This window comes from Etheostoma cragini, chromosome 16 (genome assembly GCF_013103735.1).
Source record: "Etheostoma cragini isolate CJK2018 chromosome 16, CSU_Ecrag_1.0, whole genome shotgun sequence".
NCBI lineage: Eukaryota > Metazoa > Chordata > Actinopteri > Perciformes > Percidae > Etheostoma > Etheostoma cragini.
Window position 1 is genome coordinate 12,371,953 of NC_048422.1, and position 21,127 is coordinate 12,393,079.

The window sequence follows — 21,127 nt, forward strand, 5'->3', positions numbered from 1 at the left end:
CATTATGTATAAAGATTTAAACTAGAAGCAGACAGTAAGGATGCAGTGCTCAATCAAAAAATGTATTTAAGTATCCAGTACCAGAATTTTTTAAACTGTAAAAGTAAAATAATTATAATGCTAACAGGGCTTCAGAGACACACACACTGGCACGTGTCGCTGTCCCTGGCAAATACCCGGGAGGCCCAAGTGTATGTACGCAGACTCCGCTTCTACAACAGAGATTACAATACTCCACTCAACACTACTTTCAATATTAACAGATGCTTCTCTGTCCTTGTGGGCTGGAGGGGCAATTAGCACATAAAGCTTTTTTGACTCTAATCCCACAAAAAGAAACTTGGCATTCACAGCCAGTGAAAAAGGAAAGGGCTATTTAAAGAATAATTTTAGTTTTCTGGGTTAGAAAACAATGCAGGCTATTTTGGGGCATTGTACAATTTGTCAATCCCAGAGGATTGAATGCTGCTGTACTCCCTCTTCTCTCATCCAATGACTTCTGAATCCCTGACAGCGCAAAATCACTGTTCAGCTCTGCTATAAATATTTTTAGACTTAGGTAAAAATAAGGTCTGTTTCTAAATTAGTCCTCTTGCTATTTGTGTCTGCCTCCACAGGCAGCGATATGAGCTGGATTGTTGTATAATGTCTGAATGTGCTGATGCTATTAGCACTTGATCCGGGTAGGTTTATATTTAAGCATTTAGTGACAGGATGAGATCTGAAAGGATGAAAATCACCGTAGAGGAATTCAGAGAGACAAGAACTCAAAATATGTTTACAGGCTCAGTCATCAAAGGCTCTGGGATCAGCTTAAGGACATTTCATACAATTAGAAGTATCTTCAAGAACTAGAGGGATGAATGAAAACAGACTGCTCTCATATTGTTTTTTTAAATATTTATAGCTAGCCTTGCGAAAGCAATGGCTTGATCCTATCTTAGATTTAAAAAGAGGATCCAAATAAGGAAAGATAAGTGGAGAAGAGATGCTCAACCAGTCTCGTCACTGTAGGTTGTTGATGTCTCTTGAGTATTATCTGAACGATAAAGACTGCTTGGCCTACTTAAAACATAAAGGATCGGAACAAGAGTTGTTTAGTGTACATTTTTTGAGATGTTAAGTGAAAAATGTTTACATCTATATTCACTTTTCATTTATATTGTCTTTGAGATTTAAATTAACTAATAACTTCAGGTCATTACTTGCTGCTAAGCAGAGATTGCCAACTGCTGGCAGCTTTTGCTCAAATTCTCTTCAGTCCTGTTAAACATTTTTAGTTGTTCATTTATTGGGTTCATTTATTGGGTTATTAAGTCTTCAATTGAGTAACCTTTTAAATGTCAGTAAAAATCTTTACATTGTTAACATGTGTGTAAACTAAACTCTAACGTGGACCTACTGTACAGAATTACCGGCTGTTTGTATCTGATCATCAAGCTACTGCTAACTAATGTCTAGCCCTGTTTCTTATGCACTTGCATCTTTAATTAGCATAGCTCCACTTTGTTGTGTGTCTCCCAGATCAATAAGTAGCTTTCTGCTCATCTATTTTAGATTTGAATGCTCCTCATGAAATTAAAGCAACAGATTAGAATAAATTCTCTGATATAAATAATTAAGTGTCCAGTTTCAATCTTGCAGCTGGAAAACAACAGCAGCTGTATTAAAGTCAGAGGTGCGACTTATCAATACCTACTTTAGGCTCCCAGAAGGTTTTAGGATTGATTTAAAGATTTTATTGATTACCTTTAATCTCATGGCTCCTTTCTATATTCCAGACATTTTAGCTCCATATGTGCATGTGTTTAGACCTTCCAGAGTCTAGCATAAACTAAAGGAGGCAGAATTTGTTTCATCAGAGTCCCAAGACTGTTTAATGACAGGGACATACAGAAAGGCTGGCTAACTCATTGTCATCTTCTTTATTTATCTAGTATTATATGATCAGTTTCGTGTTATTGTATTTAGGTCAATGCTTATACATTTTATGTACCTGTAAGATTTGTAATGCATTGTTCTTTGAGAAGCACTCTTATGTGCTCTTACAGTATTAACTAATGGTATTTTGATAGTATTGCATTACTGGAAAACATACGGTACTGTAGTTTATCAGCCCTGGAATGAACACAAAAAGGTTTCAAAATAATACAACTCCATGTAAATATGTTCCTGTGTATATCATGCTCCCTTTTATTAAATAAATAGTATATACTTTTCATCCTCTGCTTGGCTTACATTTCTTAGTTTTGTATTTAGTTTAAGGTTTATATGTATACTCCTTAGAATGTAATAATATGCATCTGTGTATTTGTATAGTTTAATTTTGTATTTATGTATTGGATTGACGTATGTATTGATCATCACGTTAAAGAGCCTTGGGAGATCTGTCTAGGCTTGGGCTGGTGGGAGGTTAAGTGGAGTGTAAAAGGGGTTATGATGTTGGATCTGAACTGAAAATCACAGTGTTCAAAAAACATTTCAAGGAAACTGTGTTGATTCTGCCACAATTTATAGTTTCACTTTTCCATAAAGAGACACACTTAGGTAATAGGATTTAAACAGCAAGGCTCAGAGTAATGGACTACAAGCAAACTTGAAGGAATCAACACTTTTGCTAGACTTCTGAATTTGAGACTTTTTAAGTGATTTCTGTACTAAATCAATTCTAAAGCACACAATTCAGATTTACAGTACATACCTGCTTATATTCTCCAATAATGGAGCCGTTCTTCTTTATCTCTGATTCAGACTTATCAAGCTCTCGTCTGCACATCTCCTTTAGCTGTGAAAGAAAACAAACACAGATACTGACACCAAGGACGGGAGCCGAGTCAGAGACCCCAGAGACTGTGTGACTGCCATGGCATGTGAAGAAGACAAAGAAAGGGATTGGCAGACTTGAAGCCGGGGGCAAAGTCACACCCTCAACGTAACCTCTATGCAAGCACATAAATCATTCACAGTTAGACCTACACACTCAAGAAGACAGAACACATTTGGAGGACAGCACTGAACACACATGGAAACAGAGGGCAGTGGGTCTGTCCTTCACCTCAGAGGTATTCTTTATCATACTCAAGAAAATCAACATCAAAGATATATGGATAGAGTAAGCCCTGAAAATGTTTGAAACATAGATTTTTCTACCAATTGTATGACATAGACGGAGGTCATTCAATAATACATACAGACAGGGAGAAAATGGCATGGACAGATTAAATGATAAAATGGTTAGGAGCGAGACCTACTGTATGTTGGAAGGTGAATATAGTATACAGAGAGAGAGACCTAAAAGATTGTTTGGCATTTGCTGTATGTTTAAAGGGATTTAATGGTTTATGGTTTGACATAACAAGTAAAAGTATTGTCAGCACTGCTACCTCAAAAAAAGAGACAGACGACAAGCTAACAAATTTAAGGTAGACATGCCATGAGTCTGCATGTTTTATTCCTACCAAAAAAAGGGGATTATATCAATTAACACACTATTATTCACAGAAAGAGACTTTATCAGTAATATCAGCCATCCCAGTGTTTGGTTGGAATAAAAATCTGCAGACTCTTGGTTCTGTTCATAAGATAGACTTCTCAGTCACAGCTTGCTACATTAATATAGCTTATACCCTGCTAGTCTCCCTCTTGGCCCCAGGACAAGAGATTTATTAAGTAGCGACTCTTCACAATATTTCTTAAAAAAAAATCCTTTACCTGAGAAATTCTTTTGCAATAGTGCTGTCACTCTCCAACCATTTGTGTACCACATGCGATTTAAAGAAAAACCCATCTTCAGCTTATGTCTATAAAATAGATATCAGGCTGAAAAGTGCCTCGTTGTTGGCTCTGACCTGCGCAGATTCTTCCTCCAGTCGTCTCTTCTCATCCTCAGAGTCCACCAGTTTCTGTTTGGTCAGCAGCAACTCTTTATTCAGGGCATCTGCCTTCTCCTCAGCCTTACACAAACACACACGAAAAAAATAACCCAATGTTGATGAGGTTATTGAAAGTTATACTTGACCTACTTCTGTCATAGCTCTCTCTACTGTCCTTCTTCTCAAAGTAAGTCAAACGAGCCTGACCCACTAATGACATTTTTAAATTGTGTAAATAAAGGTGTGGCTGCATTTAAGTGTATTTGTTGCACAAAGACAATCGTGCCTGCACTCTTTCTCATTTTTTTTTTAGTTCTTGCACAATTGTTCCACATCAACGGCATGCTTCTGTTAAGTGTGGTTACAGTTGTAAAGCACTCATGCATGTATGCCCGCACGCACGCACGCACACACACAAATTGACAAAATTTGTTTTTTCTCTTTGGCTTACATTGTCCAGGTCTTTGCGCAGGGCTATCTTGCTGCTGACTAGTTCATGTGCCAGATCGTCATTCTCCTGTTCCAAACGCATGTTAGCCTCTTGCAAACGACGGTTCTCCCGCTGGACGGAGGCAGAGAGATAAAACAAGAAAAAGAGGGGGACAGAAAAACAAAAGAGCGTGTGAACAGAAAGAAGTGAGTGAACATGAAAGAGGAAGAAGAGTGAAGTTATAGCAGAGCAAGGAAAATGAGTTAATCATGAGAGTTGGGAATGAATGTGTAAGCATCTTTCCTGGCTCAGTGCAAAAATATTCTGAACAAGATTGTGTGTGCAAAAGTTAACTATGATTAATTGAGAGCGTAATTACACAGCTAGGGCTTTCTGTAATGTTTAATAGGAAATAACCTGTTTGTACATCATTAACAGCGAGAGAATAAAAAAGACATACATGTACAATCATTTCCCAGAGATGAGAAGCATAGGAGTTAAGGGGCTACATTATACATATCACACTTCCACTAGATATCACTATCCTACTTTCAAAAACTGGAACTGACTCAAAGGTAAACAAACAGGGCATTGGTAAAACTGATTTGAAAACTTAATAGCAGATGTGATAATCTGAAATATACTTAAGCATATTAAAATAATGAGGTTGTTTTTCAACTTAAAGGTTGAGAAAACCCTCAGAAATAGCAATAATGCAAACATCTCAAAATATCTTGTTTGACATATAAAACAATGACATTGGTTGGTTGGAAGCATTTTTCAAGAGCAAACCAAGCAGGAGTTCCGTCACTGTAATTGATGATCTTGTTCTATTTACAACCAACCCGCTACCGTTGAGATGACTTATGGCATGTACACTTAATGTTCTTTTTTTTTTGTGCCTTGTAGTATTTCTTTCCCAAACAAGGACTGTTATGATCTACAAAAAAAGATTTATTCTGTTTATTGGAAAATCTGTCAGAATATGGTAACTTTAACAACATTTAGTGGTAACACCAAAAGAGTTCCAGAGTTGTGAAATGAAATGTAATACATTGGATTCTAAAATAGTTCAATTATAAACTATAAAAATATAAATCAAGGACAGGGAATATAAATATTCCTCCTCTTGTCAGGAGAATCAAATCAGAGTTGCATGTCTTTTGAAAAACAGATGTACCTAAATATCAAAATGTATGTTAATTTTATAGAGAATTTGTAATGCTTAATATGCACAGGTGAATATGTTGATGTCTACCTCATATCTCTCGATTGGGGCCTCCTGTTGCTCCTGCTGCTCCCTCAAGGTGTGGTACTCCTTCTCAAATTTCTTCAGCTTTTTCTGGCTGATCTGTTGGGCAGTAAGAGCAGAAAAAACATGTTGATACTCATCAACTATAGCATACACACAACGAAAAATTACACTAATAAATACAATTATAAACATGATGAAAATTATGAATAGAATGAGCCCAAAAGTATTTGGATCGTGCACTAAAGGTGGCTGCCAGTGAAGAATCTTTCCCATCTTTTGTAAACAAGCATACAAGATTGGTAATCTTTGCTGGACTGTTTTGAATAACATCTTGAGAGATGTTGAGAGATTACAGGCCCAAATAGCTACTGTTTATCATTGTCTGATAAGCTGGTTTGTTGGGATACCACTGTCCACACTGTCTGGAGTAACCCATGTCCCCTTACTGTTTCTTTGAGACTTAAAAAGTTACTACAATACGCAGTAATCAAAAATTATAGCATTTTGAAATTAGAATGTAAACATCAAAACATGCACATTAACAAGGGCTGAATGTTCCCTGAAGAAAAAAAAAGAATGTGTTCGTATACCAACTTTTATGGCGGATTGAGATAACATTGTATTTTCTATCTACATTTTTAATCAATTACACTTTTGTGGCTTTTGTGCAGTGTTACTGTTATTTTTAAGGAATCTGCAGAAAATAGAATCAAAGGAACTGTGAACAAGATTCTCTCGGCAGGTAAAACGAAATTGCTTCAGCTCCCACTACAGTGTTCATTGTCTTCACAAAATTCAGTACACAGCATTTAGGTTCAGCGCTTCAACTCAGATAGCCAAAACGGCAAAACAGAGTCTCATTTATTCACAAGCTTAAAGTCAAATTCATGCCTGCAGATGACGTTTGGTTACACACTGCATTTAAGCAATCTCACCAACAGGCCTTTCACTGCCCAGCTGCTGCCTTACATTTTGGCTTTTAAAAAGAGACACTATCTTCTGGATTTTCATCATGAAAGAGAGACTTGTCAATTTTGTAAATTCTAATGCATCTAGTTAAGTCTGCAACATTAATGAACTGTTGTTCTTTGCATGCATACCTGCATGTGTGTGTGTTACAGTCTCATGTTCAGTATTATTCTACAGTATATCAGCTGTCCCAAATCCTACCACCACTCTTCATCTAATGATGTTAGCAGAACTGGGACAGCATGGCCCACATGTTGTCCTTTGTGTGTGTGCTTGTACATGGGAGACAGACAAATAAGTGAAAAAGTACAAGAGGTCATTAGGGCAGGAGTTGCCTCATACATCTCCTTTCTGGTTCTTTTTTCCTCCTTTCTCTTGTAGCCTTCACAAACAGCTGGGTCTCCAGAAGTTACTACTTAGAAAAGCAATTAGGAACACAGAGCAACTATGGCTCTCTCAAGCACAGCCATAATTTATAGACATAAAACCTTTCTCATCTTACAAGTCTTGGATCAATTATGAATTAGCAAATTACCTGCGCAGTACCAGCAGTATTGCTTACTAAAGTGTTTAAAGTACACTAGAGGAAAGCACCGGCTCTCTTTCATGTGATTTGATAATCATTATCTGTTCTTCTGAAACTAAAAACCTATTACAAGTTTTATTCACCTGGATAGCTGTAACTGTATAAAACTACCTATGCACAAATGCTCATATGAACTAGAGAGAAAGTAGAGAGCTATGACATAGACATAATGAGATGGAAACTAAAACACACAGGTAACCAAAAACAAAAAGCATGCATTTATGATTTCAATTAAAATGATGTTATTAGCTTTAGAAGTCAAAAGGTTTGCAGACAAGATGAGGAAGTAGGTTTAACAACTACACACTGAGACAACTTTAATGACACTACTTTGACCCTGAGGTTGTCTTCTGAATAAATTTGGTGAACTGACTGTAGTTTCCAACTGTTTGTCACATTAAACTTCAAAATTATTCAAATCATAATGACCTTATGACCACAAGTAAAGTAAAGTAGTTTAAAGAGTTTTACCACCACAGGCGCTACAATAACTGTGGTGGTAAAACAATGATAAAAATGTAGATACGTTTACTGATTCCATAACTTTACAACAACCTTTTACTTTCCTTTTCTTGAGATAGGATTGCTATAAGACTAATTTATGACGCAGGGAAGAGATGAGTAAACAGTTGAAAGGGACCAACATGTTTGACTTTAACCTCTGGTACAAATAAACTATATTTCAAAATTCAATGTAAAAAATTTAGTTGTCCATAACTTTGTGCTTTTTAGCATGGATAAAATCCCCAGGTAGGGATAACCCAAACTTTACATCATGTTTTAAACAACACTATTAGATAGCTGACATTGACTGCATACCTGACAAATCTGAGCTAAAATGCTCAATAAAGCCTCCTTAGCCCAACCTCGTGATTTATGATCAGAACTGATGCCTCTAAGATGAGTACTGAAACATCTTCAAGACCGCACAACAAGTCCAATTGCCTCTGATTTAGATCCGCTAGATTTGTGTTCTGCTGCCCACCTGTCTAACTGGGAACCAAAAAGCTCAGATCTCTCTCCATGCTGGCTCCTTTACAGAGTGTGTGCTAATAAATATCTCTGCCCAAAGTTACCTTCAAAGTCAGGGCCCTCTTAACTAGACCAGATTGATCAAAACAGGTCAGGTAACAGGGATGTGTGTGTGTGTGTGTGTGTGTGTGTGTGTGTTTATGTTTAAGAGCTAGACAGGACAATTCTTCTTGTAAAGATCTGGATTCAAAGGGAAAAAAACTGGGATGGTGGGGGGTTATCTTTCACATCGGTTAGAATTTGTTTAACACAGCCATACTATGTTTGTATACATTTGGTCCATTATGTGCTGTAGAAAATGCTACTTAGTTTAATGGAAAATCAATAAAAAATTGCAAAACAAAAAAAGAGACAGACAGAAGGTGAGAGGCATGTGTGTGTGCATGTTCATTGCATCTGTTAAACTTGATTTAAAGTTCAAAAGTGGCCCCTACTGGTATTTTAGTAGTACTGCTGGACTACAAAGAAGGTTTCTCCAGTGACTCAATCCATTACATCTTAAATTGTTCATCTGATTAGTAGTAGAGTTTTCTGTTACAAATATTCTATTACTTTTTGAGCTCTCTGAGCATTTTGAAGACCATTAGCTCCACATAATAAAAGGACTTGTAAACATTTCTATTTTACTCAAAATGAAAATTAAGTTACTAACAACATGTTAAATACATGAATACAAAACTAAGCTATTCTAAAAGGCTTGTACACAGGATGTAAGGCTGAAAAGACATAGCTACATTATTCTTCTTTTTTTTTTTTTACTCCATACCCACCTTTATGCTACAGGCCAGCTCCATCAGTTTCTTCGCGTTTTCTTCAGAGCGGTACCTCTTCGGAACGGGGACGCGAAAGAATTTGAGTGCACCTTCGAAGTCTGTTTGGATCAAATCGTCTTTTGATGTCTGGGGAAAAGGAGGATGGGAACACAAAAGTAAATTAGATACCCTATATACAAGCTGAAGTGGAGTGTTGGTAGGACATTTATTTCCCTTTTTTGTAACATGAAGCAGCACAATCTTCACTGGTTGATAATTTTCTGAACTATATATGATAAATAATAGGTTTATGATAAAACTATCTTAAAACCTAACTCTTGCCAAAATGCAAGCTAGGGTCTTTTAGTGAATGTACCCAAGTTAAACTTTCCTTTAAAAGCATAATTAGGACTGAAGCTCCACAATTAAGATTGACCGTCTTTTTGTTTTTGGTCAAATGGCCTTTTGAATGAGAGAGCACTACGATAGCATCAAAATGAACATTTTTACACTGTAAACAATAAGAAGGCTCAACACAACATGAAACTTAGCTCAGAGTATTATCAGGGTCTCAACACATAAACATGAGCATTCAGACAATTATTTGTGTACACAGTACATTTCTCCTTGGTTTGATTTTTTTTTGGCCCTTGCTGTGCCTTTCCGTTTCTACTCAGAGCTGTTGTAGCTGGTGGTGTTCATGTGTTTGTGTGAGCGTGTGTGTCTTCATAACAGTGCTGGCTACCTTACCTTCAGAAGTGCCAAGGCCACATTGAAGATCACACTGATTCCCTGAAAATAAAGACACATTTTTCATTGTGTACTGTGGAATTGCGTTACTGTAGGTTCAAAGAAATAAAAATAGACATAATAAAACCAGGCACAAATGGTGCATGCTATGTAGTTTTATGTACTTTAAAATATGATTTGCCATCAATGGACACATAATACACAATAATGGCAAAGATACATTTCCAGTATCATTTAAACAAAAAGAGAAATGTCTAAACAATGTAAAGTCTATAATCAGACACAATATGTAATGCTGCAGTTGCTGCTAATAAAACTCATTAACCAGCAGTGCCTATTTGAATTTGCTCAATGCCCCCTACTCTTCCTTGCAGCTTATTCATCAGAGCTGTCAGACTTCATGGCAGGAGGACAAATTTAAAACATAACATGCTTCTACCGAGCTTCAGGATTTGGCAGGCCGACTTAAAGACATCCGGAGACACTCGAGTTGTCTTGGCTTGGACCACCATGCTGAAAGGTCAACCTTCCCCTTAGTCTAAGGTTAAGTGTGATTTAAAGCAGGGTTTCCTCTCTGTTCTTTGATCTGTCCATCATTTCCTAGATCTTGAGCAGTCCCCCGTTCCTTCTATTGAGATGCCTCATTAAAGAATCATGGTGCCCTGCATTATTCAGGTGATTTTTGAGGCTTCATTTTCACTAGATGTAGTATTAAAATTCAGGTCAAAAACATCTTAAAAACTACTCTACTCTGAGGCCTTCAAGTGGAATTACTGACTTTGGCCTAACAGTCAGCTCTTGGAAAAGTGTTCAGTGTTCCACTTCTCGCATCAAAACTTCATTATTTTATCAAGTCCTGGGGGCTCTTAGTTCTTGAATTTGCCATAGTCAACAAATCAGTCAACCAACAGATCAAAATAAACAGGATGCACATGAGCTCAGTTTGGGGTGTCATAGCAAATGAATCCTTAGAGTACATGTTGCTCTTTGTCAGTATGGGATAATATGCACACATAAATGGCAAAAATACATGAATCTGATGAAATTGAAACTTAAATCTGTAACACAGGGTGTTTGTGTCTTTCATTACCAACCTCACACAGTAGCAGGTCAATAATGTGGAAGACCATGTAAAGAGGGAACTTGGCTGTAAAAAGGGTGAGGAACCACTGAGAGGCATACATATGAGCCTCCAGACCCACATTCAGGAAATGGTTGTACAGGTCTGGTATATATTCCTGTTTATGACCGAGAGAAAGCAAATGAAAAAAGGAGGTGGAGGAAATAAACACAGGGTTAAGGAAAGAAAGAAAGAAGCAATTAGATCAATTGTATGACAACTAACAAATCTTTTAAGCCTGATTATGCGTGAACACAGTGAAGTCGACCACTGTTAGGGTGTACATTCAGAAAAAGCACTTTAGCAAATGACACATATACCTGCATGAGTCTCTCAAGTTGGAAGAACTTGCAATGTAGATCTTCAAAGTTCTGCTTGAAAAGGTCCCTGAGCCCGTAATCAAACATGATTTTGACCAGCACACTGAAAGCCTGCTCCTCTGGCATCTGAAGAAGACGGTTTTGGTAAGAATTACCTTCAGCCAATTCATATCCTAATAACACACGTTTCAGATGAACCTTATTTGACATCTTTCCAATATAAAACTACCTGAACTTGTTAAAAAAATAATTAGAATGTTGTTATACTTTGCACTCATCTCCCCTGGTCCATCAGCTTCTAAAAAGATATTAACATTGGATGCCCACTAGGTGACAGTGTTGACACGTCACTGAACTGCAGGAGGGCCTAAAGAGCCACTCTAGTTTGGCACATGTACACACACACATTATATTTTATTCATAAAAGTAAAATGTCAGTGTCCCACAGATACCACCTTGCATCTGAAATCTTTCTCACACTGTTCTTGTGCAATAACAGTACATCATGCATAGCACATCCTACACTTAACGTACCAGAGATAAAGGCTCGAAGACATTCTAAATAAGCCAAGCCAATCACATAGCATCGCGGAATGTCAAAAAAGATACAGATGTCAAATGAAAATAAAACATTCCCTCTCAGCTCTTGAAAGTGGATTAAGTTGGATAGGACTTTTGCTGGATCCTGCTAATATGTTAACTCACATGCAGCAATAGCACAGCAGCCAAGAAGGATTGTCCCTGGCAGTAACCGATCTCCTCATCGTAAACAGAGTAAGCCTGAAGGAGAGAACAAGGGCAAACGGGCACACCGTTAGGAAATAAGTTTCACAGTAAATTCAAAAATTTATGAGAGATATTAATTGATGATACAATCTTTTTTATTTTTATTTCTGGGTTGTGCTTGTCCAACTTTTGTATAATCAATGTTTGTCCAAATGTTGTTTGCAACTGAAGCCTGAAGGTTGTGGGTCATTTGAACAAAAATACCAAATATTTTTCCTTATTAGTTGACAAACCAGTCAAGGGTGAGTTCAGTGTCAGTACACTGGAAGCTTAACACAGCTTTAAATCAAACAGAAAAAAAATAAAAGATAAAGATAAACTGAAAAATAACACACACCCACAAATAAAACTAACATTGTGTGCATACCATCATATCAGTGAAATAGAATTTGTATAAATATTTAGTTTTTTTTTTTAATCTCATAGCAGACTTGTTTGGCTTCAGAGCACTTGAATTATAGTGTACACGCTGTTAAGAGTAATATCTAGTAGTTTTTATTACCTTTTTAGAAATCTAAAGTTGTACAAGTTTTAGCATTGTGTGCTTTACGTCTTCAAACACACTTTACTGTACAGTAATGGTATTAGAATAACAGTAAAGGAATACAAAGAAGAGGTAAGGATCCGGAGTGAGGGACAAAAAAAAAAATTAAATTACAGTGAGCCTATTAAAAAGACAAATAGAAAAGAAAAGAAAAAGAAAGGGAAAGGAAAGGTTTGGAGACAGATGCTGGCATCAAGGAAATGTTGTAAATATGAGGGGAGGGAGCAAGGGAAAGGGGGCTGTAGTGGCCTGCTGAGCTACAAACACAAATAATGAGAACAAGTCAAACAGACAAAGTGTGGATCAATCCACACACAGAGGAAAGGGAGGGCCCACTGAATTATTCAAACACACCTGAGGAGGTGCTTGTCTGGAAAAGAGATGGATGCCAATACTTATTAAACAACATGAATTAAATGAAAAATGAACAAAGTGCAGCTAGTTTATGTGGGAATATGGAACAATAGGTTGAATTTTGTATATTTCAATTGTATACATACATGTTTATTCTCAAAAGAATGAAAGCACTGCCACTTAAAGGAGAATTCGGGTTGATTTCAACACATAGCTCCGTTGTTTTGAAATTTGGAGAGCTGTCAGTAAGAAAAAGGCAAGAAAAGAAAAGAAAAAATCGTTGCTGCCTACACTGTGTTATCCTCCTGCTAAAGTTAGCACCCAACAGGCTTAAACAAGGCAAGTTTTAAATGTGTTTTTAGCCTCTAAACATGTTCAAAATGTCATTACAAGCGCCTACCCATGTGTAGTGATTCCTTCCGAGAGAACACAGCGAATCTGACTGCAGTAGATGTGACAGAAAGGCATAATAGTTGTGTTAACCAATACTTCTGTTTATGATACCGACAGAACTCCAAATTTCCAAACAACAGAGCTACATGTTGAAATTGATCGGAATTCTCCTTCAACAGTGAATAAGTATTTAATGACAAGTTGCCGGGTTTGGTTATATGTGTATGTACTGTGCTGGTTTGTGAGAGTGTTATAGTAGAGTTGTGTGTGTGTGTGTGTGTGTGTGTGTGTGTGTGTGTGTGTTTGATTAGAAACTTGTGTTTAATTTCTAGACAGGCAGTGGCTGTTATGAACTCACTGAACCGCCCAGAAACACAGCGGCTGTTCAGTTAATTAATGAACGGTTCCCTTTTGCTGTGACAACTTGCACTACTGCTCTGCAAACTTTGTCTTCAGACCAACTGTAAAGCAAGTCATTTACACAACAATTACACCGTATTACAGGGAAACGTGAATCTTTTTCCCATGCATCCTGCTTTAAATGGTTCTTGCAAATGAGGACTAGCTACTACCAAAACAAGCAACTGTTTATGTCTCCGATTACAGTTTTACAGTACCATGTTATGCGCAGTGAGGTCAGGGCCACGACGTTTATAATAAATCATCGAAAAACACTTGTGACAAGGGTTGCACAGTAAAAATGAATCTGTTAATTCCTGTTACGGATAGGGTCGTAGGAATTCCATTAAACGTTGTTTTAAATAGATGATACAAAATTTCCCAAAAGATGGATAAAAAAAGATGAATGTGTTTTGCATTCCAATTAAATTTTAATGCAGTCAATGCTAATCAGAGTGGAAAATAGAAAAAGGAAAAACATGCTTGTTTCTGTACCTTTATCTACAATAGGTTTACACCTCATTTGGTGTACTGTCAGCTGTTGCTATTTAACGGGTTAATAATGCTCTGTTGACTTTAAATAATGTAATTTAAACACCCTCTTGCATGTGTGCGTGTCCCACCTTGCAGATCTTGTAAAGGGAGTCTTGTCCATCTCCTCCGGTGTCTTTGAAGTAGTCATGAGCTGGGAATGTCCTGTTAATGTCCCTGGTAATGGCACTGTCCTGAGGGGATTCCTAATAATGACACACAAGGAGTTTTATTAGCAAAATACCTGGGGTGGGGGGGGGGATCCATATAGGCCCAGCAGTGATCAGTATACCTCAGTATGTGAAAGCAACACACTGCTGAGATTTACAGTATGGGTCAAGATAAACAACGGGAGGCACAGAATGTTCTCTTCCACAGTACAGACTGTACATCTACCCTGTATCTCTACTTATTTTTTTCTGTCCATTTAGTTCTAATTGTAATTGATTTAGAACTTGACTTAGATACCCTAACAATAGTTAACAATTGTAACGCAGCTCTGATAAACTGTAAAAAACAAACAAACATGAATGCTGATATTATGCTAATTTTTCAGTTCATAATTCTATTTAGAAGTATGTAACAGAATAAGTTTACATGGTATCACACTTCTGTTCCATCTTTGTTGGGAGTCGCACATGCGCAGTAGCTAGGTAAGCACAACTACCCAGTCAGAAGCAGAATATGAGGGCGTGTCATGCTAGCAGCTAGGAGAGTCCCTTTGGGGTGGACTTTGGACTTTTCCCTTTGTAAACCTATTACATGTAAAAAAGATATATAACACAATAAAGGAAAGGGAAAAAGCCAAAAAGCCTAATATAAGCACTTTAATGGAAAACTGACCAAACACAAACCGATTCCTATTATTCATTATGTTGATTCAACATACAAGCTTTCTCTGAAACAAACAACATAGCAAGTTCATTGCCTAAAATCGGGTGAAATACAAGAAACAAGAAAATCTCTGACACATTGCCCTACTTTAGAGTGATACCAACCATGAGGTAATTTGATAGAAACCTAAGAGACTGAAATACTTTACTGTATACACAAGGCGGATAAGATTGTTTGGCTTTCATTGTCACACCAACTTACAAACACTCTGAACTGTAACAGAGTGACTTAACATGATTTTTGTCTGGAGAGCGGGATAGATGAGTGACTAGAACAGAGAGCAGGGAATGTGTTAAGGTGTGAATACAAAATCATCAGCATGCTAACATGCTTACTATGACAATACTAACATGCTGATGCTAAGCAGGTACATTAAAATATTCACCATCTTAGTTTAGCTAGTTTATCATCACTTAACACAAAGTATGGGTGTGTCATTAGCTTTGCAGGAATTTAATCATAAACCACTGGGCAAAATTAACATTTTGACCTAGTAATGGTGATAATAAAAAAGTGATCATCAAAAAGATTGAAATCTATCATCAAGGGAAGTAATTGTTTGTACCAAACTACACTTTTAATCCACCCACTAGTTGTTGATATTTCTGTGTGGACCAAAAGTGGTGGGCCAACCGATCGACTCAGACCACAATGGCATACCATAAACTTAAGCCGCTAGCATGAAGGTCAGAAGAAACTGTTCATGTTCAGAATACACTGATGCAAGTACAGAGGCATGGCCACGTCCCCAACTACACACATAGGCTTGAGGTAAAATACTTTTTTACTCTGGGATATCCCTACACTGTGATGACAGACCACAACACAGTCAAAATACCACACACACATGCACACAGTTCAGTAATTACTCTACTAGCAAGATAAATTACCTCTCATTTCATTATTGATGCACAGTGTATTTGGAACAAACAGCCTCTAAGTAAGTAATGTTAGTTCAAGACACCCTTGCCACTGAATGACAAATCAAATACGCATTTAAAGATATCTTCATACAGTATGTGGAGAAGTGTCCTTGAAACTATTATGGGTGATGTAATACAAACATGGGGCATTCGATTAACTGTGTAGTCGGAAATCTGTTGTGGCATTCTTTGTAGCCTGGTGCTACGACCCCGTTTTCATACCGTCAGTGAAGAATAAGAGCAAAGAACGGGCAAAATAATGTGATACTCCATTGATCCATGTAGGAAAATATCCCAATACACATTGGGAAATAATCCCTGAATTTTTGGCATCCTGTGCCTTGCTCAACAACACTTTTGCAGGACTGAAGCTAAACATTAATTGCAGCAGGGGCTTAATCCCCATTAGCAAACCATCCGGCATTACCCCAGTCAAATTGGATGTAAATTAAAGCCAAATACCTCAGAAATCCCTTAATTTAATATCATAATTTTTTTTATCTCTCTTGTTTTCTTTGTAGCTAATTATACCTTTGTGGTCTATCTGATATTGTAACAATCAAGTCCCTCCGTCTCATTTTTCCATGGTTTTTGTTCCAACTTCCACAGAGCAAGAGAGTGAAACAAAAATAACCAAGCATAAGAGGAAATGCAGGAAGAAATGAGTACTTAAACAAAGTGAGCTAATGATCAGAGACCAAAAACAATGACATGCAGTAAAGGGCCGCAGGTCAGAGTCAAACCCGGGCCCGCTGCGTCGAGCAGTAAACCTCTGTATATTGGTTCCCGTTCTACCAACTAGAACTTGCGCCCAGTTGCTGCTTCTCTTTATCATATATAATTGTAAACTGAGTGCCTCTGGGTTTAGGACATTTGATCAAACAAAACAAGAGGTTCAAAGGCATCATCGTGGCCTGTGGGAAGTTGTGCCAAAAGTTATTTTACATTTCATAGATCTAATGATTAATCGATTAATCAAAGAATACTTGGCAGATTAAGGGCTTTACCATGAAGCACATGAGTGAAGTTCAACCAGGTGGAACATTAAGCACTGAAAAGATGCACACAGGCACTCCAGAAACCTTGATCTTAAAATTGGTATTGATGCATTTCAGAGCACAGGGCTGGAGTTACTACGTCCAGTGTGAAGGGCCCATTACACCGGGCTACAGTCTCTCAGTGAATGATAAGGATCCATGTTTATACAAGCACCACTTAGCCATACTTATCTGAAGTGCTGAGAGCATGTACAAAGACCTCTGACATAATGGACAATTAGCTTCCTTTCTGTCCGTCTATTTAGTTAAAGTGAGGTTAGAAATGAGGGTAGCGTGAGAGGGGAGAGAAAACATATCCAGTGTCTCATGGTAATGCACTGAAGTGTGAGTGCAGGTTCAAGCGATTAAGATAGTGTATCTCTATGTAAGTTTAAAGAAGACTGTGAAAGACAAAGGTTATGAACATACATATAACTGTAGATGATATTTAAACACGTTATACATGTTGGCTTTCAAGGCAGCTATAAAGAGTTAAGCTGCTTAACAAAGAATTGTAGCTGTGGTCAGCTTGGATAGAATAAAAAATACATAAATAGCATAGCCAATAGCATAAAGATTGGATACAGGAGGAAACCGCTAGCCGGCACTGTCCAGAGCTCAAAAATACACCTACCAGCAAAGCTAATTAACACTCTGTATCTCGTTTGTTTCATCCGTACACAAAGCATTAAAACGCCAAGGGTTACGTGCTGAAAAAAAGTGAAATGATTTCCGTTCATACCATATACAACTTATTGGTTTTAACAAAGCAGAAACATTCTGCAAAAGTTTTGAAGCCCTCAGTCTAACCAGTTTAAAAGTTCCCTCTATTCTCTACCATCAACAACAAATAAGGTGTCAGGTATGAAAGCCAACTGCAACAGGTACTCAGCTCAGATTCTGTTTAACTCTCCTAACAAACACAATAGATGTGTCGAAGCACTATTTACGATCAGTGACAAGTAACTGCCAGAATAATACTGTGAGGAAATCAAATGAAGCACCTGTAAACTGAATGAAGTCACAGAACAAAACATGTTCTTCTTACAAACGTAAAATAAAAACTCTTCACCGGGGGTATGCCAAAAAGTCAAAGTTACTCTGCGCGCGTGTGTGTGTGTGTGTGTGTGTGTGTGTGTGTGTGTGTGTGTGTGTGTGTGTGTGTGTGTGTGTGTGTGTGTGTGTGTGTGTGTCTAAAGCTAGGAATAAAGTACCAGAGTAGGGTTTCCGTGGGAAGACTGACCAGCTAGCCCTCTATTGTTTATGTCCCTAATATTCTCTGACTCAACACAATAGCTGACATGTCATTCTGTTATTCTTTCTCTGTTCCTAAAGGACCCTGGATCCCCTGGATTCGAGCCTTCATCAATAAAATAGTAAATGTGGCAGTAACTAATGCTTTGTAAATAACAACTAGTCTTTCTTTTCATCAAAAAACAACTAAAATTCCCATTTTCCTTTTAAAAATCCTTTAATAATAAAGCTGATAAATATTAGTTGGTTAAATACAGTGATTCCATTAGTCTTTCCTTTAATGGGATTATCTCATGGTATTGCTTTCTAAAACCACTTTTTCCACTGCAGCCTCACCAGCATGCAAATTCAGCAGACCAACTAGTTAATTTACAGCATGTGTCCAAATATGTATACTTATCTGTAACAATCTACACCAAAGCATTTCCTATTTTGCAAAAAATGGACAATTGTGTGTGAATGCAGTGCTATTCTTCTCTTATCAACTATAATACTTGATCTTCAGCCACCAGTGTTTAGCCAAGTCTTCCACCTCACTAAATATACACATAAAGGTCTGTTTTTGTCACAAATAACACAGTATGTGGGTTAACATACTTTCTGATTACTTACTGCATTTCACTTGTGGGAGGGTAGATAAACAGAAAATGAGAGGAAAATTGTGGCCACAATGACTGTGTTTGTAGCAAAGTAATTAGCACAGGAAAATAGAATTCATTGAGATAACATTACATTTATTTGCTCAGTACAGACATACATGTACATCTTATGATACTTTTTAGGCTTGTGAGCTAGAAAGCATTGAGTAATGAAAAATATCTAATTTGTTACAAAGACTCACTTTCATAAAAGCCAAATGAAATATTTTTGCCCATTTGTTACAGTGGTCAGTTTCATCTTAATGTGATAATAATCTCAGTGTCTTAGAACAGCTAAGTCATGAGTCAGCCATTAGTGAGGGTCTTGTGTGGCCTATTGACAGCCTTACAAATACACAAAGAAGGAAATCTCATACGGATTAAAAGACAACTACAAAAATACCCTTGTGTGGTTGTGTGTGTGTGGGTGTGTGTGTTAAAGTGCATTGTAAGAGTGAGGCTTTCTTGCCCGTTCGGGGTACTGTCAACTCTAAGAAGAACCAGTATTGAGCTAGTGGAATTACTTGTTATGTACAAAAGGTATTTTTTAACGAAAAGAAAGAGTTTATGTCAAAAAAATGTGGTGCCTCAAAAGTGGATTTTACAGGTTGTTTTAAATAAGGCCCCAATCAATATCATTAATATCATGTATTTGTATGTGGACATACTTACAAATGTGTTAGTAGTATGCACTCACACATTATTGGGTCACATGAACAATACTTGCTCTTTCTCTCATAGCAGAAGGCTGCATTTAACCTACAAATGGCCTTATCCTAACCAACATAGCACTGCACCTTGACACAGCCATCACCAGAGTGTTGTTCCCTTGAGAACATGAGTTGACCATTTTGCCACAGGAAAGAAGGTAATGTGTGTGAATGCTAATGTAAGTATGTTTTGGCACAATTATTAACCAAAAAACGTTGACCTAAATCTTACGCATTTCTGAGGAATTGTACCATTAACTTCTGTGGGAAATGATATATTTTTAGAGATTAACTTCTTGTCTCATATTCAAAGTAAGCAATTTTCTTAGTGCAAAAGACAGTAGAGACACCTAGAATTATTTTACACCTAGCCCAAGTAAAATAAATGGATCTTCATCAAGACACATCTTCAATCATTTCAATAGGTAATCATGCTACTAAACCTACTTAGATTTTGCAACATTTCACAAGAGAATAGTCAGAAACTAAATAATTTTACAAAAATACAATTGTGGTTTGGCGATCAGACATTCAATTCACTGTTTCTGCACACGCCATTTCTGAACAAAAGACAGTACAAATAGGAAAGATTACAATATTTGGCAATGCTTCACAGATGACAGCCAAAATATTTAAAGACAACATAAATCTACCACAATAGCACATCATACTAACATACAGTACACTCACAAAACACAGTGTATTGGAGAGACGTGATGTGCAGCTAATAAAGCAATGTAAGACTGTTAGCAGCCTTGCTAGAACAACGTAAACAGTTACATTTAGCCAATGATCACATCCTAATACACCTACTCACAAACACTCATACACAACTATGCACACATGTACAAATAATTTAAAATACAAACAATATTAACAGTTTTGAGTCATGTGTTTGCGCTTGGTTGATTTCAGTTAGAAACAAGAGACTAGCTGAAAGAACAATGACATTACTTTACACAACAGATGGGGTTCAGGTTATTCTGTATGCAGTGTGTCATTTTAGGCTGGCTAATGTTTATTTTTATTTTCAGTCTGTGCTGTTGCCTCTAAAACAGTCGCTTGTCTAGAAATTAAGCCCTCACTAAATGTAAGGAAAATACTTTCCTAACAATTCATTTTCATTTTTATATCAAGGCAACAATAGATTTCTTTACTGAAACAGTCATATTTATGTAGACAAGGCATCACTGGGCCAACACAGTGCAGTCAAACTACAACAATTTTTCTGTAAAACCCCCTCTTGCTAAATTGCACTTAACTAAATCTTCATATGTTCGATATTTAGAAAACAATATAATTTAACTAAATTAACTTTCTTTGGTAGATTAGATAAAAATGATAAAGAGATTATCTGAACCTAAATAAACTGTAAAATGAATCTCCATGGATCAAAATAGAGATAATGGTTTAAAAAGTTTGAGTTTATGACACAGTATGTACACTTGGAGTCATTAAATACGAAGTTAAGACTGAAAAGAACACACAAAATAACACACATGCACAGACTACAACACCTGCATGCATGTAGATGCTCTCATTCACACAAACATGCAACCTAACTTCAGCAAATTGAAA

At 37.1% G+C, this 21,127-nt stretch overlaps 1 protein-coding gene across 5 annotated transcripts in view; it reads right to left on the reverse strand.

Moving 5' to 3' along the window:
- Positions 1-21,127, reverse strand: part of LOC117959359 (rab GTPase-activating protein 1) — a 72,400-nt gene that overhangs the window by 12,817 nt on the left and 38,456 nt on the right. For all 5 annotated transcript variants that reach the window (XM_034896450.1, XM_034896449.1, XM_034896448.1 and 2 more), the window contains 10 exons: positions 14,186-14,299; positions 11,792-11,866; positions 11,087-11,212; positions 10,741-10,884; positions 9,647-9,688; positions 8,915-9,043; positions 5,561-5,653; positions 4,324-4,434; positions 3,849-3,953; positions 2,702-2,785 (listed from right to left, as the gene is read on the reverse strand). In XM_034896450.1, coding sequence (XP_034752341.1) covers positions 2,702-2,785; positions 3,849-3,953; positions 4,324-4,434; positions 5,561-5,653; positions 8,915-9,043; positions 9,647-9,688; positions 10,741-10,884; positions 11,087-11,212; positions 11,792-11,866; positions 14,186-14,299 — 1,023 coding nt within the window. The remainder of the gene's footprint in view (positions 1-2,701; positions 2,786-3,848; positions 3,954-4,323; positions 4,435-5,560; positions 5,654-8,914; positions 9,044-9,646; positions 9,689-10,740; positions 10,885-11,086; positions 11,213-11,791; positions 11,867-14,185; positions 14,300-21,127) is intronic.